This window comes from Suricata suricatta, chromosome 8, assembly GCF_006229205.1.
Source record: "Suricata suricatta isolate VVHF042 chromosome 8, meerkat_22Aug2017_6uvM2_HiC, whole genome shotgun sequence".
NCBI classification, from domain to species: Eukaryota; Metazoa; Chordata; class Mammalia; order Carnivora; family Herpestidae; genus Suricata; species Suricata suricatta.
In genome coordinates this window covers 134,328,030-134,343,873 of record NC_043707.1, presented here as the reverse complement: position 1 = coordinate 134,343,873, position 15,844 = coordinate 134,328,030, and the positions used below count along the sequence as shown (strand labels likewise).

Below are 15,844 nucleotides of genomic sequence, written 5' to 3'. Positions count from 1 at the left end.
GAGCGCCCCTTCTCTGCCCCGCCCCTCCCCCTCGCCTCCACTTTATGTGGTGACTTCATTTATCTGCTCTGAGAATCTGTTCACATTTGCAAATGAAGCCGCCGTCATTTCGGTTTAATTTGAAATTGCTTGTTTACTGTCGGCGCGGCCTCAATTAATTATGTTTTTACGGAAAGGCTCCCAACCTCAGAATATTAATAAGGGGAATAAAATGACAGCCTTTCTAAGGGCTGTAAAGTTCATTTTTAATTTCTGCTTCTGTGAGGTTTTCAGGGGGGTTTTCAGCGATTTTTCCCCCCTTCCCTCTAAGAATCCAGCACAGGGTCAAGAGAGGCTGTAATTACTGCGGCTCCGGGGACCCCAGCCACCTCCTCTGTCATCGACTCCTCAGGGCTGGCGTTCATTACCCGGTGCCCCAGTGATGGCCCAGATTAGCTGGGACCTGTCGCACCAGAGGCAGCTTTTCCTCTTTAGAAACTTGTTTACTAGACGGAGGCTCTGAATCTAAAAACTCAGGCAAGTGACAGAGCCGCTGTCCCAGGCGGGAGTCGGTCCCGCCGGGGTGCCCTTGCAGAGCCCCCAGAAAAACGCTCTGGTGCGTCCGGCCCTGGGAGGCTGACCCCAGGGCCCGTGGCTGGGACACGGCCTGGTACCACCGAGGCCCTGGGAGCTCCGGCAGCCTCGGGGTTGGGTGCAGAGGCAGGAAGGAGCGGCAGGAAAGCGGGTCTTCTGGGCCTGAGCTGCCTTCCAGCTCCGGAGAATCCGAGAGCTGCCCGGTGTGGGGTGGGAGATGAGGGATGCGACGTAACCGAAGTCGGAGGGGCCAAGCAAGTCATACGCACATGTAATTGGAGGGGAGAGGTTTTGGACGGATATACTGTTGACCACGGACAAGTGCACAATAGAAAGATGGAGTGGAAATACTAGAGGTTAGATGCAGTGCAGGTAGATTGCCCGGAGTGCAGATAAATTATATGGCTTGCGAGGTGGGGGATGACTCAGATAAATTAGACTCGGCAGCTCTAGGTGTGTGGACAGAGAAGGGAAGAATCTGTGTGTGTGTCATTTAACAGAGATGCGACTGCTTTTTCCTCCCAGTGACTCAGTTGCAGATGACTTTAGCCTCCGTCCAGGAGCTGCTGATTCAGCAGCAGCAGAAAGTCCAGGAGCTTGCCCACGAACTGGCTTCAGCCAAGGTACTTGTCCCTGACCCTCTCCGGGTCCAGGTCTGCCTGCTCGTTGCTCTGCCCATGTGCTACGTCCCACCGGGTCTGACTTTGCTTTTCTCACGTGGGTTACACAGCAGGGGCCCACACGGTTGGTCCTGGGAGAGAAAGGAAGCGGTCACTGTCCTGTCTCTCCGGCTTCATGTCCCCTCCTCGCGGGAGGGAGGAGAGGCGGCTCTTTGCCTGTGGCCCTCCTATGGCAGCACATGCCCAGACTCTGGAGGTGGCTGGTGTAGACCCCGGGTGCTTAGCCCACGGGTCACAGCATTGCCCAGGGAGCGGGGTGGTGGGGGAGTGGGCCAAGCCACTGGGCTAAACCCTGCATCTGCGGGCAGATTCTCTGCACCCAGGTCCCAGGGAGTCAGGGGACCCCTAACGGAGCGCCAGCTGGGATTGCCCGCGGCTGTCTCCATGCCTCACTTGGCAATATCGGGTCCTGGGATCAGACCTCATGGGGTGAAAGCTTCTGCCACATGCCAGCTGTGTGAGCAGGTCCTTAACCTCCCTGACTTAGTCTCCCCATCTGCCAAACGGACCTGTAATGGCACCTCCCTCACTGTCTGGACATGCTTGGAACAGTGCCCGCTCCCATCCGCTCCCAGGAGTGCAGGCTTCTGGTCCGGATCTGTGGGAGCATGACAGGGTCATTCCCGAGGCACTGTCTTAGACCAGACCCAGGGGACAGTGGTCCAGTGGCTCCAGAATGAACACTGTCCTCCCCAGTCCAAGTTCGTCCCCGTGCTGCTTTCTGGTCGCTTCCACGCAGCCTGTGCCCTAAAGGAGCCTATTTTGGGCGGCTCTCCCCGGAGAAGCCCCAGCCAGCGCACAGCCAGATGTGAGCCGGCGCTCAAAGCTTTGGTGTTTGCAAAACCAAGTGAAATCGGAATCTTTCTATTTCCGATGGAATCTGGGGCTACCCCCTGTGAAGAGAGGTCCTCAAGAATCCCATCTCCCCTTCTTGGGTACCCACCCCCCACATGAGGTGATGCCTGCTCGTCCCCCGCAGATGCCATGGGCGCCGATGGTCACGTCTGGCTGCTGTGCGTACCCCTGGTGGGTGGGCGGCCCTCGGAGCAGGGGGATGCCCGCCTTCAGGCCCCCACCCCACTCTCCTCTATTATCTTTGGGAGCGGTGGCCTGCCAATGGCCAGAAGCCATTCCGGAAATTGGAAAACTGTTTGCAGACCTGAAGCATTAAGATTAAGACCACATGTTGCATTTTAAGAGGGGAGGGGGCCCAGGAGTGAGCCTGGTGGCTGAGCGCGGCCTCCCTGCCAGCCCCCTCCCCTAGCCCGCCCCGCCGCCTTCATCCTGTCCTGTCCTGACGCGGGGCTCACGGTGCTGTGTTGAAACCCAAGCGAGGGAAGACTCTGGTTACCCCATAAACCAGAGACTCAGAGCTGTGTTTTCTCAGCTGTAACGTAAGTTTTTATATCTGGCTTCCAAACTCCTAGTGCAGCACTGTAAAAAATTAAAAAGAAGAGCGTTAAGTAATTAAAAAACCTACATAAAACTGAAGGCTGGGAGTTTTCTACAACTGTTTTTTAAAGAGACTGGCTAAAAAGCCCCAGATGTCAGATTTTATTTCTAAATCCTGGCATCTGGCACCATATGCATTTGGAAATCTGAGTCCTTTATCGGCCGGTGAGTGGGAATTGCTCCCTTGTTAATGGGCTGCTGTGGTGTGCAAGGTCTCAGAGAAGCCAGAACAGTGGCTCCTGGGTCCGCGCCGTCTGGTGGTCCGGAGCAAGGACCCCGAGGGGACGTGTGCGCGGTGGCAGCGTGCGCTCACCCCGAGATCCACGGCCCCTCTGAGGGCTTCTCCCCGTGCTCACCTGAGCACAGCCCCGCAGCAGGCTGGTGGGACCCTCCAGGGCCCTTCCCCGCCGCCGGCGCGGGGCCAGGGAAACTGAGGCCTCGCACCACGAACCCGTGCACGTGAGGCCACCGGGAGGTGGCGTCCAGCCCGGTGGATGCGGGCCGGACACCTGGGCCCCCCATGCCTGCGGATGGCCCATAACACTTCACAGGCCGCTCGGCCACCAGCAGCTGCCGTCTCGGGGGGCCACCACTTGGACTTCCCTCCTCTCTGCCTGGCTCACAAGATTTGCCAACAGAAGGTGTGGTTCATGGAAGTTTGTTCAGAAAATGGTCACATCAAGGGGAAAGGTGTGCATGGGAAGCTGGCGTCTGTCTCTTCGTCCCGTGGGCCGTTGTCAGGGAGAGAGTCAGAGTTAGGTCCGAGAGCAGCTCCTTTCTCTCTGCCGAGCCTTCAGAGTCATCCCAGAGCAGTGGCTGCGAATGGACCGTGCGGCCTGCACGCTGTGGGAGCTTTGCAGTTAGTGGGGTGCGGCCTGGGGGCCTGGGGGCCTGGCCTTGAGGAGGGAGCCGCAGGCCGCCCGCCGGTGCGGAAGTGTTCCCGAGGCGAAGCCCGTCTTCCCAGGAGCTTGGAGCTGGGGGCCCGGCCGGGGCGCAGCGGTCGCCCCGACCTTCCGGTTCAGGCAGGCCTCGGAGACACTGCGGGTCTGGTCCCAGACCACCCACCGCCGTGAAGCAATTATTGCAAGAAATGGAGTCAAATGGCTTCTTTGGTTCCTCAGCGCATATAAAAGTTCTGTTTACGCTGTACTTCAGTCTCTTAGGGATGTAGCAGCCTGGTGCTGAGAAAAACGCACGTACCTTACGTTTAAAAATACTTTATTGCTGAAAAGCACTAACCGTCCGTGAGCTTTCAGCAAGTCATGTTCACTGATCACAGATCACCGTAACGAACACGACATAGTAATGAAAAAGTTCGAAATGCTGCAAGAATTGCCAAACGTGACACAGAGACGCGAGGCAAAGGGTGCTGGGGAGCCCGGTGCCCGCAGACTTGCCCGACGCAGGGTTGTCAGACGTTCCCCCTGTAAGAACGCAGGTTTGCGGTGCGCGGTAAGACGAGGTAGGCCTGGGCCGTGTCGTTGTGGCCGGTCCTGCGTGTGGTGTGACGGCCTCTGGGGGGAGGGCGACTCTGCCGGGGGAGCTGGTGTGGAGACGGAAGCCTCCGGTTTTATTAGTGTTGTTTTAGTGGGACGTTGCGAACGCTCATGGAAACGGAGGGCCGCAGAGCGTGCACATGGCTGGGCCCGGGTCTCAGCCGCCTCTGCTCGCGCTCCCGGCTCGCTGTGCGGCCCGTGCCAGGCGGCGGGGCACCTTGCGCTGCACACACTTGCGTCTGCCTTTCTTGAAAGATAAGGGCTCTTTGATTGCCGTTATTTTGCACAGCTCGAGTACCGTTCTTATATGGCTGAACGCATGTCACAGTTGCTTAATGCCACCAGAGCTCCAAACAGACCTGTGGGAATATTTGTTTTTTAGGGTGCCGTCATTTAAACTGAAAGACCCCGGAGGGCAGGCCCCTGGATGGGCAGTGGCAGAACCTTGCCCAGGGGTCCGCAGGCTGGCACTCGGGACACAGCACGCGCTGCATCCTGCTGACGCTGCGGCCCCTCCCGCCGCCTGGCTGGTGGAGCCCTCGGGGCAGGAGGGGGCGCCGCTCTGATCCTTGTTCTCCGTGTTCTGACTTTCAGGCCACCACATCCACCAACTGGATCCTGGAGTCCCAGAATATCAATGAACTCAAGTCGGAAATTAACTCCCTAAAAGGGCTGCTTTTAAATCGGTAGGAGGAGGTGGGGGGGGCTGTGGTTCTGCCCCAGCCTGGGGCCTGTCCAGCTGCCATGAGAAGGGACAGGTCCCCCCGAGGGGTCCCTGTCTGTCCAGCCCCCGATGGAGCTGGGAGACTCGGGCGCTGAGTTGGTGAATCTCTGGAGCTTCTGCTTTCCCTCCCTGGGAGCCCCCCACCCACACCAAGGGGGACAGTCATGGTGCCTTGTCAAGACCCGGTCAGGGACAGTTGCAGCTGTAACACGGGACCTGGAGCTGAAGAGAACGTGCCCGTCCTGAAGCAGGGCCTTCATCCAGGGCCACCGCCGCCACCTCCATCCTGAGCCCGGACCGGACCTCTCAGTGACAGTGCAGGCCCTTCCTTGCAGAAGGCCAGGGAGTCCTCAGTTGGAAGGATTCTGCGATTCGGGGCAGGGGACAGAAGCAGTGCCTGCCGCCCCTGCCCCCAGCCTCTTGGGTCTCGTGCTGTCCCTCTGTGGTGACGGCACCTGCCGTGAGCCCCCACAGTGGAGGCCGTGTCACCAGGGCAGCCCTGAATGGAGAGGTGACCAACCTGTCCTGGCTTTAAAACCGCAAGCCCTGGGTCCCAGGAGCCCCTCAGTTCTGAGGGGGTACCGAGATGGAGTGTCACCTCACCCGCAGGGCACTTCGGGGCCACCTTGCCTGGCTTCTCATTTCTCTGGGGTTTAATAGGGGCTCTGAGGCGATCCCAAGGTACAAAGTAGCCCTTCACTCAGGATCAAGGATTGGGGGCTGCGGGGGCCCCAGTTCTCCAAGCTGGCTACTTGTAGGCCATCTTGAAAGCAAAGAACATGGCACTAAGAGAGGTGTGACCGAGCTTGACCGCTGGAGGGTTGTCTTTGGGAGAAGTCTTTTGTGTTTCGAGCCAAGGAGACAAGAGCCTTTGAGGTCAGGGGGACAGAGAGCAGGGAGGTCGGTAACTCTGGGGCCAAGGAGACCGCAAATTGTGTTTCTTGTTAGCATCCACGCTGCCTTTGCTGTGTGCTCGCCGTGCTGTGGCGTCCGGGTGGTGGTGGTGGTGGGGGGACGGGACCAGTGCTGGGGCACAGTGGGCAGCCCAGCAGAAAGCAGGCTATAGTCCTAAGCCTTTGTCCTCTTGGCTTAGGCAGAAATGGGCCCTCCAGCCCTAGAGCCGTTGCCCAGCACACCTGACCTCCCGGGGCCCGCACACGATCAGTCGGCTTTGGTCCGGGCTGGCCCAGGGCCCAGCGCAGGCGAGCAGAGCGGAGAACTGACCTCCTTGCCGAGTGCTGAGCTCAGAGGTTTTCTGGCAAAAGGCCCCGGGCGTTACCCTTCTGGTTGTGAGGTCTCCGACCCCGTAGCTGGTGGCCAGGCCTTCCTACTTCTGCCCAGGCCGGAGATACGGAGGATGGCATCAACACCACATGGCTCAGGTCCCCCGCTCCCTGGCTCAGCCTCAGTTCCCCGCTGCCCCCCCACTCCCTCACCTAGAGGCTAAGGACTGGGAGGGAGCGGGCTTCAGTGCCTGGGGCCGGCTGTCCAATACCTGGTCCAGTACCTGGTCCAGGCAGGGAGGGCCCGGGACGCACCCTGAGGGAGGCAGGGCACTCCGAGGGCACCTCTGGCTTCCACTTCTTCTGCTCCAACCTCCAGCCAGCCAAGAGGCCTTGTTTCTGGGTGGCAGGGAGTGAGGTGGGTGGTCTGGTGCGTCCTGTCGCCTGCTCAGCGGCCCCGGGGGAGCACGTTGGCCAGGGACCATGTGTGGCTCCGCCGAGCGAGGGCTCTGGGGAATTGTCACCAACCCTGCTCCTTCTCTCTCTCTGTCAGGAGGCAGTTCCCACCGTCCCCCTCAGCCCCGAAGATCCCGTCCTGGCAGATCCCCGTCAAGTCCCCGTCACCCTCCAGCCCCGCCGCTGCCAACCATCACAGCAGCAGTGACATCTCACCCGTCAGCAACGAGTCCACGTCATCCTCGCCCGTGAAGGAGGGCCACAGCCCCGAGGGCTCCACGGCCACCTACCACCTGCTGGGCCCCCAGGAGGAGGGCCAGGGGGTGGTGGACGTCAAGGGCCAGGTGAGGATGGAGGTGCAGGGCGAGGAGGAGAAGAGGGAGGACGAGGAGGACGAGGACGTGAGCCCCGTGGACGAGGAGGACCGCCTGGGGGTGCAGCGGGAGGACCGCCGGGGCGGGGACGGCCAGATCAACGAGCAGGTGGAGAAGCTGCGGCGGCCCGAGGGCGCCAGCAACGAGAGCGAGCGGGACTAGGCGCCCCAAGGACAGCCGTCCTCCCCGGGGACCCTGCCGCTCCTCCTCCTCCCCCTCCCGCGCTGGAAGGGCGGCCTGGAGCAGGTGGGGCCGGGCTCTCCCGCCTCCGTGGGGCCTGAGCCCCGAGCTCGGGGACGAGTGTCCGGGCAGCCGGCCTCGCTCTCCCGAACGCCAGCCCCAGCCTGCCGCTTGCTCCGCCCGGCCCCAGCCACGGGGGCCTCGACCTCGTCCTCACGTCCGGCTGGGGGCGCAGACTTTCCGGGCCCAGGCCCGCCTCAGCCCCAGACGGGGGTCTTGTCCAGGGCGTGTCTGCTGAGCGCCTCGCTAACCTAACACCGTGCATGACAAGAGGCTGTCTCCTCACCCGGCTCCTGCTGCTCCGAGGGGGAAGAGCGGCGTCCATGTGCCCGTCGGCTGGCCGGCCGGCCGGCTTCTGTCGTGCCGCGGCCTCACGGGGGCCGGGGGGCCGTCGAGGCACGTGTCCAGAAGCCATGGCCCTGTGCGTGCTCGCTCGCTCGCTCGCGCTCTCTTGGCCAGGGCCTGCCAGGGCCCCATGGCCAGCTCCTGTCCCTCGGCTGCGCCCCGCCGTGCCCGTCTGCCCTGCTCCCGTCCTCGCTCGCAGCTTTGTGACTCAGCCAGCCCCGTGGCGAGACGTGGTTCTCACTCCCACATAGGAGCCAGGCGTCAGGGCCCCCTCCCCCGTCTGCCCTCCCCCCCAAAACACATGTTCATTTGTGTGATCAGGCATAGGTTTCAGAATATAAGATACTACTGTATATAATTGTAATAAATACGAGTTGTCACTATTTAATTCCTGCCTGTGGCTCCCTGTCTGATCACAGCATCCGCAGCCCGGAAGTGGGGCTCCCCCAGGGCTGTGCCCGCGAGCCTGGAGGGGGGCTGGGGGGGTGGTATCTGGGCAGCCCTTCCCGTGGGTCCCGTGGGGGATGGGCCTCTCTCGAGGGAGGTTTCCTTAGCTGCTCACCGACGGCTGGAGGGTTTGGTCCTCGGCTCCGGGTGCAGAGAGGCGACATCCTGATGCAGGGAAGGGACCTCATGTTACTGTATATAGACCTGGTGTTGAGTGTGATGAGCTCTCCTTCCTTAAATGGATGAATGTGCTCCCAGGAGAGCGAGTGTCTCGCTCTGTCTTCCTCCCCCGTCTCCCGCTCTCCCTCCCCGTCTCCCTTTAACCTTCACACAGTGCTCAGCTGCACCCGGAAAAGCACGCGACGTGCCTTCCCGTGGGCCCCTGCCCCCTCAAGCCCCGTGCCGCGTGCGGACACAGCCATGGCCACTTCCAGGTGCCTTCTGTAGATGCAGGGTGGGGACAGAGTGCAGGGACAGCCGGCGTGCAGGTGGAGCCCTCAGCGCGCGCTCTGTGCCCTGTGGGCGGGCGCCTCACTCCCTGCCGGCCCCCGTGCGCCACTGCCCGGCCTCCTGCCCGCCCGGCACCCCAGGGAAAGAGGTGCCGTTTTGTCCCGGGCAGCATTCCTTCTCCTGCCTGGGCCCCTTTTCGGGGCTGGGAGCCCAGTCCCCTTCCCGCGGCCGCAGACCTGCCTCTGTCACCAGGTGCCGGTGCCTCGCTCTTCCTGACCCTCCTGAGCGTCCAGGCCTCTGGTCCGCTCTCCCGGGAGTCACCGTGGATGCTCCTAACCTCCCATAGTGCCCTGTGGTTCCTTTTCCCACCACGTGCTCCTTAGGGCCAGGCCTAGGGACTCCGTGTGGGGGCGAGGAGCCCAGGACTCCCGGTGTGGGTGTCGGGGAGCCTGGCAGATGGGTCCAGGACGGATGAGCCCTTGGCTCCGGTGTGGGGTCCGTGGGACGTGGCTGGAGGGCAGGCCCCCGGCCTCTGACCAGCCGGTTCACGTCTCAGCGAAGGGAAACCCCAGGTCCTCAGTGGGCCCTTCGGGGTTCTCCTTGTTCAGCTTGGTGGCCGTTTGCCATTGTCTCTAACTTGGGGTTGAGCTTTCCGGAGGTCCCTCTGCAGTGGCACCAGAGGGGGGAGCAGAGGGCAGGTGGCCTGGGGGGGCACTGGCAGGAGCCATCAGGGCGGGTGCACAGGAGGGGAGTCTGGGTGGTGCCCCCTCCGCCCCAGGCAGGGCTACCTGAGGCCTCGCCATCCCCAACCCCGGGCGGAGGAGGGGTGCGGGGCCCGAGGGCAGGAGACGGGGAAGGAAACCTGGGCCTGGAGGCCTTTGGTCCTGCGGGTCCTGAGCTCCAGTGTCAGCTTTTGAGGACAGAGTCTGGCAAGATTTCAGGGAAGAAAAAACCCCTCCCCAAAAACGGCGTGAGTGCTGCCTAATAAAGGCAGCTGCTGGACGAGGGAAAACAGCCCTTTGAAAAAAAAAAGCCTTTCATTAGAAAAATAATGCATTTCATCCAAATAAGGTAAAAATATTTGGAATGGGACAGAAGTGAGCAGCAGGCAGCGCCCGTCAGGCCTTTCTGGAAGGGGGAAGATTATTAAACTCAATTACAATGTAGTTTGGTAAAGCGTGGTTTAGGAAAGAACTGGCCCCGGTGCCGGGAGGCTGTGGGCGGCCCTCCTGGCCCCGGGGTCTCCCCGGCCGCCCCCTGTGAATCCCTGGCTCTGCGGGGCCTGGTGTCAGCGCTGTCCCCGGAGCAGAGCCCAGGGCCGAGGCTGGGAGGCTGCTCCCCGACCTGCCTGCCCGCTGGCTGTACTCTGTCCCTGACAGCCCCCCCCCCCCCCCGCCAGGCCTGGGAAGGGGAGCTTCCTGGGGGAGGGACGGGGCTGCTGAGGTTTCCGTGTTCGTTTTTCCTCCTGTTGTGGAAGCACATGTCAGGTGTTTAAACAATCCAGTCAATATAGAAAGTTGCAAAGAGCACACAATCTCGCCTCTACGGTCTGTCTGGTTTTGCGGGTGCACTTACAGCCCCCCAACCCCGCCTCTATTCTAATAAAGACGGGAAGTTCCTCTCACCCTGACCTGTGATTTGCTTGTCTCACTGAGAGTGAATCCTGTGTCTTTGGGAGCTCACACTGATAGCGGAGGGTTCTCTAGAAGGTTCTTCACTCACCTCTGCCCTTCACCTAGCCCAGAGCACTGAGGTTGGGGTTCGATTCCGGGTCCAGAGCCTCTCTCTCTCCTCTGGTGACTGCCTGGCGCTGTCCTTGTCCCAGCCCTCCCCTCCCCTACCCCAGCCCTGCCCCTCCCTACCCCTACCCCTACCCCTGCTCCTGCCCTACCTCTGCCCCAGCCCTGCCTCTACCCCTGCCCTGTAACCCAAAGAGGAGGAAGGCAGGCGGGAGACATTTTCTGACAACCTGATCCCAGGAGTTTACTTAATCCTTAGTGTTTCTTCATTTGTTTAAGATGGTTTCTGCCAAGCCACCCAGAAAAGAGGGTCGGAGGCTCCAGGCGGCAGGTGTGAAGGTGCCCATGATACCCTGCAGGGATGGCCTCAGCCTCGGGGGGACGTGCTCACCTGGGGTAGACCGGTCTGCCCTCGAGCCTTTGCCCTACACCCTGGGATCCGACACCCCCGCTGGGCAGCCGCAGGGTAGACCCCTCAGGGTGGGGTGCGGACCTGTGGTGCCACCTGGGGAGAGCTGGCATGGGCTGACATGCACCCCTGAGCTGGGGGTGCTCCCCTGTGCCCCCCCCGGCTCCCATCCCCCAATCCCCACCCCAGCATCGTAGGGGCCTTTCACCTGAATTACAAGCAAACCTTAGTAGTTACTGAGCGCTTTCAAGTTCATACTCTTCGAGAAGAAGAGATTAAGATTTTGTTATTTCGTAAAGAGAATGCCCGAAGCCTTTCCTTGTTCCCTAACAAGTCCTGGAAGGATCTTCTTTACAGTGACGGGGCCATATTTTTAAATACACCCTGGAAACTCCAGCGTCCAGCCCTCCGCACCCCCAGCCCAGCAGCCCTGGGAGAATTGTTTCTAGGCATGAGTAGTTCCTGGGGTACCTTCCAGACCCAGGGGGCGGCACCTGGGCCTGAGGGGGGGGCTCTAGCCAGGGACAAGGGCATCCTTTGGTGGGAAAAAAGCTTTAGACTTTCTAAGGCCATGTGTCCCCCCCCCCCCGGGGTGGCATGGGGTACGGCGACACAGGAGCAGCAGCTGTGTCCTGTGCTCGCCACCAGCCTCCTGGGAGCTGCTTCCTGTCTGGCCTGCCCGAGAGGGTGTGGCGGCTCCTCCCTGCAAGGGTGGCACAGGCCCGGCCCCCACAAGGTCCCCAGGGCTCCAGCCCGTCTGAGGGCTCCGACTGTCCACCTTGCTTCCTGGACACCTCTCCGCCTGGCACCTGCTTTGGCCTGGCCACCAGCCAAGCCAGCCCCTGGGGCCAGGACCGCCTCGTGAAGGCCGGTGTGCGAACGGCCGCGGCCCAGGTTGGCGGGGCAGGCCGGCCGAGTGGCCTCGGGAGGGGGTTGGCCTGTGGCCGTGGGTCCAGGCGGGAGGGGGCACGGCTCATGAGTGCCAAGGCCCTGCTCCCATGTATGAGTCAGCGGCTGGTAGCGCCCCGGCCGGGCCAGGTCTGTGGGAGGCAGGCCACTGAGCTGTGCACCAGCCTGTGCAGCTGGCTCTGGCTCTTTCCAGGAGGTTACAAAACTCTTAAATTTGCCCCAGTTTGGGTGTAGGAGCGTCACACCACCACAGCTAATTAAATCCAAGAATGAAAACATGTTTTACTGCATTTCCTACAGAGTCCAACAAGCCACAGGGAGTGCGGTGGGGCCTGGGCCCGCTTGGCACCCCTGGGGCATGTGCCCCTGCAGCTGCCAGCCCCACCGCCCTCTTGGGGGCGGGGGGCATGGTCTCATGGTGGGCGATGCGGCCACTTCTCTCTGTCCTCATGTGGGGCAGTGCCTGGGCCCGGTGCAGTGTTCTGATGGGCCACAGGTCCTTGTCCTCCTAGGCTCTTTGAGGGGCCCCCCGAAAACTGTGTCCCTCCCTGGGCCAGGTATGAGGCCCTCCTGATACGTCCCTCAGGGCCCTGGCACCTGCCTTGTCCGTGAGTCCAGCTCGGAAGCTGGCCCTGCCCTCAGCTAGGCCGGGGCTCTCTCCTGTCCCCCGTCTGTGGCTCTGCTATGGTCCCTCTGCGCCCTGAAGACCTGGGGGCAGCCAGGGAGGGGGCATTTTAGGGGGTCCACCACAAGTCTCTCCTCTGTGCCCTGGGCCCCAGGAGTCCCCCCAGAGGCAGCTGAAGATGCGGCCCCTGAGAGCTGGCCCTCACGCCTCGGTGGGCCCCTGCCCCCTGCCGCAGCACCCAAAGGCCGCCCTGTGGTCACGCCACCCACTCACCCAGCTGAGGTCTGGGCTTGGCTCCGTGCCTCCTCTCGGGCCCCACGGGAGGGCCGCTCGGCCCACCAGGGCCTGTGAAGCTCCAATAATGGTTTTAATTTGTTGAACTTGTGTTTTATCCCATAAATTAGTCACTGTTTTATTTAACAGAATCGAGATATCCACAAACAATAGGCGAGTTCCAACTTGAACATTTTAATAAGACAGAAAAAAGTATATATTTTCGCGTCTGTTACAAACATATTTATGTAAATAGCCTGTGGGCTGCGTTCCAGGAAGAAAGAAGAAAAGGAAGGGCCTTCTGTGCTGGGGCTGGGCTGGAAACGAGGCTTTTGTGGTGGAAACGACAGTGAGCAGGGTGCTGGGAGGGTGTGGGCTCCTTGGGGGGAGCGCGGGTGGGGGGGAGACAGCCCCCCCCCCCCCGTGTCCCTCCGCCATCTGGTGCCTGGCCAGGGAAGAGGGGCTCTTTGGGGCTCCACCTTCCCACGCCCCTGTCCCGGTTCCCTCTGGAAGGCAGGTGTGCTCATCACAGCAGAGACGCCCAGCGAGATGCTCAAAGTGGAAGAACTTGGTGATTCCCACACGCGTCCCCTGCGGGGCCCTGGGATGCCCTGGCCACCTGGGAGGAGGTCAGCTCAGGGCAATCCCGGCAAGATGGTGCGGATGACGAGGTTTAATGGCAAGCGGGTCACCATTTAGAAATGGCAGGGCCAACGAGGCGGGAGGCCTGCGCTCTGGGCGAGGCCTGGTGGCTGTATTCCCGCCACCCATGCTTCTGAGGGAGCCCCTCCCCCCCGACAGGCCCCCTGGCCAGCAGTTCGGCCCCGGGGCTGGTGGCTGCAGACCTAGGAATCGGCCCCCTCTGGCTCTGCCCCCACGTGCTCCAGGCAGGAGCCGAGCCAGCATCCGGATCGGATCCGGGTACGCGCCGTTCCCAGCCCAGGCAGGTCCCTGCAGGAAGGAGGAAGGAGCCGAAGGAGGCGGTGAAGGATGACCCTGCCAAGCGCCGGGCCAGGGTCTCGGAGGGCGGGGGGGCGCCCGGGGAGCCCACGGAGCCTCTGGCCGAGGCTTCCAGGCCAGTCAGCTCTGCCCTCCAGCAGCCCCTGGGCTTCACTCCGGGGCTTCAGGCAGCACCGGGCACGGAGGCCACCTTGCGGTGGGCAGGACCCGAGCTCCCCCCGGTCCGGTCACCGGGGGAACTTGGCCCCATCTCAGGGTCAAACTGGTCTGCCCCTTGCCTGCCAGGGTTGAGGAGTGACCGACTGCCTCCTCTGGCCCCTGCCCTGGCACATGGAGCCCGGCCACGACTGTGCCGCCCTGCATGGCCGGGTCGCTGTTGGCCACTCGAGGCCGATTTTGAAAATAAAAGATAACCTTGATAGATTTTTTTTCCAGTTTTTATTGAGTGAAAATGTCAAACCTTGCATCAGTCATGCAAAAAAAAAATCAAATAAATAAAACACATATATTAAATTTCTAATAGCACTAAATTCAAGTGGAAAAATATTCAGTTCTTAATAACCAGGTGCCGAGGAGACCAGATTCAAGTAATCAGAGCACACGCTGTTCAGTTCGGTTTTCACGTTCTGCATTTTTCGTCTCAAAACCTCTCTATATATCTCTATATATCTATATATGTATATACATATAGATATATACACACATATGTGCATACATATTATTTTATATTTATATATATACACATACATAGTTATAAAACATTAAAAAGAGCATTGGTGGATCAAGCATTGTTTTCCCCACAGAAAGAAAATAAAACAAAAATTACACGTTAAAATTCAAAATGAGCGATGGCTTATAGTCCTAGTGTGCAACATGGAGTTTACGAAAGGCTAGACTTCCCACTGTCGGCATCTTCTTTTTTTTTTCTTTTTTGTTTTTTTTTTTGTTTTTTTTTTTTGTTTGTTTAATTTTGCTACATTGAAAAAAGTTTTTGTGTTTTGATTTGTTTTTGTTTTTATTCCTTTACAAAACTCCCCCCACACGCCCAGCGGCTCTGCGGAAGGACCCGGAGTCTGGGCGGAGGTCAGCAGCAGCGCGAGGCACCCACAGAACTCGGGAGGCTACGGGTCGCATTTTAGGAAAGGATTTGCTCCCTGTCGAATGGGGTGCGCTCCGTCTGACTGCTCCTCCCTCCCTGCTCCCTCTGTCCAGTGCAGGTGATCCTGGCTCTCTGGCTGTGGGCAGCCAAGAGGACACACACACGCACACGCACACATACACACACACTCACACACAGGACGAAAAAGGAAAAAAGAAAAAGAAAACCAGTGCCCACCTCCCCACCACCACGTGGGGCTCCCCGGGGAGGTGCGGGGAGGCTCTGGGGACCACCTCCTGGAGGCTGGGCTGGGCTCTCTCCCTGTGACTGAGTCTCAGGGTCCGACCTGAGCCAGGCTGGGGGCCGGGGCTGGAGACCCAGGAAGCTTGGGCAGCCTGTGTCGGCTCCCTGTTGCCCTCAGAGCCCATGGCCGGGTGTGCCAGCCAGGTGCCCGCTGACCCCCGCCCCAAGTTGCACTAAGTGGCCTCCTCCTCTCCAGGAAGCGGGGACATTTGGAAAAGGGACCCAAATCTCGGTGGGTTGCACCGGCGAAGAAGCATCCCAAACAAAATAATAAAAATCAACTGGGGGGCGGGAAGGGGGGGAAGCCCTATAAAGCCACACGCAAAACCAATAGAGAAAAACTCAAATGTTAACTACAAACTTGTATCAACAGGAATCGTCCTTTTTCTTGTTTCTACAAAATTCAAGTTAAAAGTTGGAATCACGCAGCTCCCGTCAGTGCTAGTGTAAAGACAGACAGCCTCAAACTGGTAAGGCCTCTAAAGTAAATGCGAAACGAAATCCCGCGTGAGCGATTGCACTCGGTCTCCAGCCTCAGGGCTGGTCCGAGGCGGGCCCGTGCTCTCGCCGCCCGCCTGCCTTTTTGTTCTATGTAGAATAATAACCTTTACAGGAAAAATACTGTACAACTTTCTCGCATTTCTTTTTTCCGTTTTGAATATTAAAGCCCCAGACAGTGGTATCCTTCCTGTTCCCACCACGTGGGTGGCTGAGCCCCCGGCGGGGCCCAGCACCCCAGCACCTGCCGCTCTTGCGTTTGGAAGCGGACACAGCCTCGGTCCTCCCGGCGCGGAGGCTGCGGCCTGGGATCACCGCGCGGCGGCCTCCAGGCCTCAGGGGCAGTCGCAGGGCCCAAGAGGTTACCTCCGCGGTCCCCGCGGTGTCGCCGGCGCTGGCGCCCCTGCCCCGCCCCCCAGGGCCAGGGGGGAGGCTCTAAGCTGCATGAATGGGAGGCCCTGCCACGCCTCTGGGGGTTCGGCGTGGGGGTCGCGGCGACCCCCAGCGCCCTTCCCAGTCCTGAGCAATGAGGAATCCCACCGGCGTGGTCGCGGGGCCCGGGGTCCGGC

At 60.5% G+C, this 15,844-nt stretch overlaps 2 protein-coding genes across 3 annotated transcripts in view; one reads left to right on the top strand and one right to left on the bottom strand.

Annotated features, from left to right (window-relative positions):
* The window catches only part of PEX14 (peroxisomal biogenesis factor 14), a 134,716-nt gene extending 126,765 nt beyond the window's left edge, over positions 1-7,951 (top strand). For both annotated transcript variants that reach the window (XM_029947003.1, XM_029947002.1), the window contains 3 exons: positions 1,099-1,196; positions 4,796-4,887; positions 6,702-7,951. In XM_029947003.1, the coding sequence (XP_029802863.1) occupies positions 1,099-1,196; positions 4,796-4,887; positions 6,702-7,140 (629 nt within the window). In that variant the 3' untranslated portion in view covers positions 7,141-7,951. The remainder of the gene's footprint in view (positions 1-1,098; positions 1,197-4,795; positions 4,888-6,701) is intronic.
* A 5,587-nt stretch (positions 7,952-13,538) lies between these two features.
* LOC115297786 (zinc finger protein castor homolog 1-like) overlaps positions 13,539-15,844 on the bottom strand; it is a 10,110-nt gene continuing 7,804 nt past the window's right edge. Inside the window, exons 9-10 of the mRNA XM_029945915.1 lie at positions 15,520-15,678; positions 13,539-13,653 (exon numbers count right to left, since the gene is read on the bottom strand). Coding sequence (XP_029801775.1) covers positions 13,539-13,653; positions 15,520-15,678 — 274 coding nt within the window. The remainder of the gene's footprint in view (positions 13,654-15,519; positions 15,679-15,844) is intronic.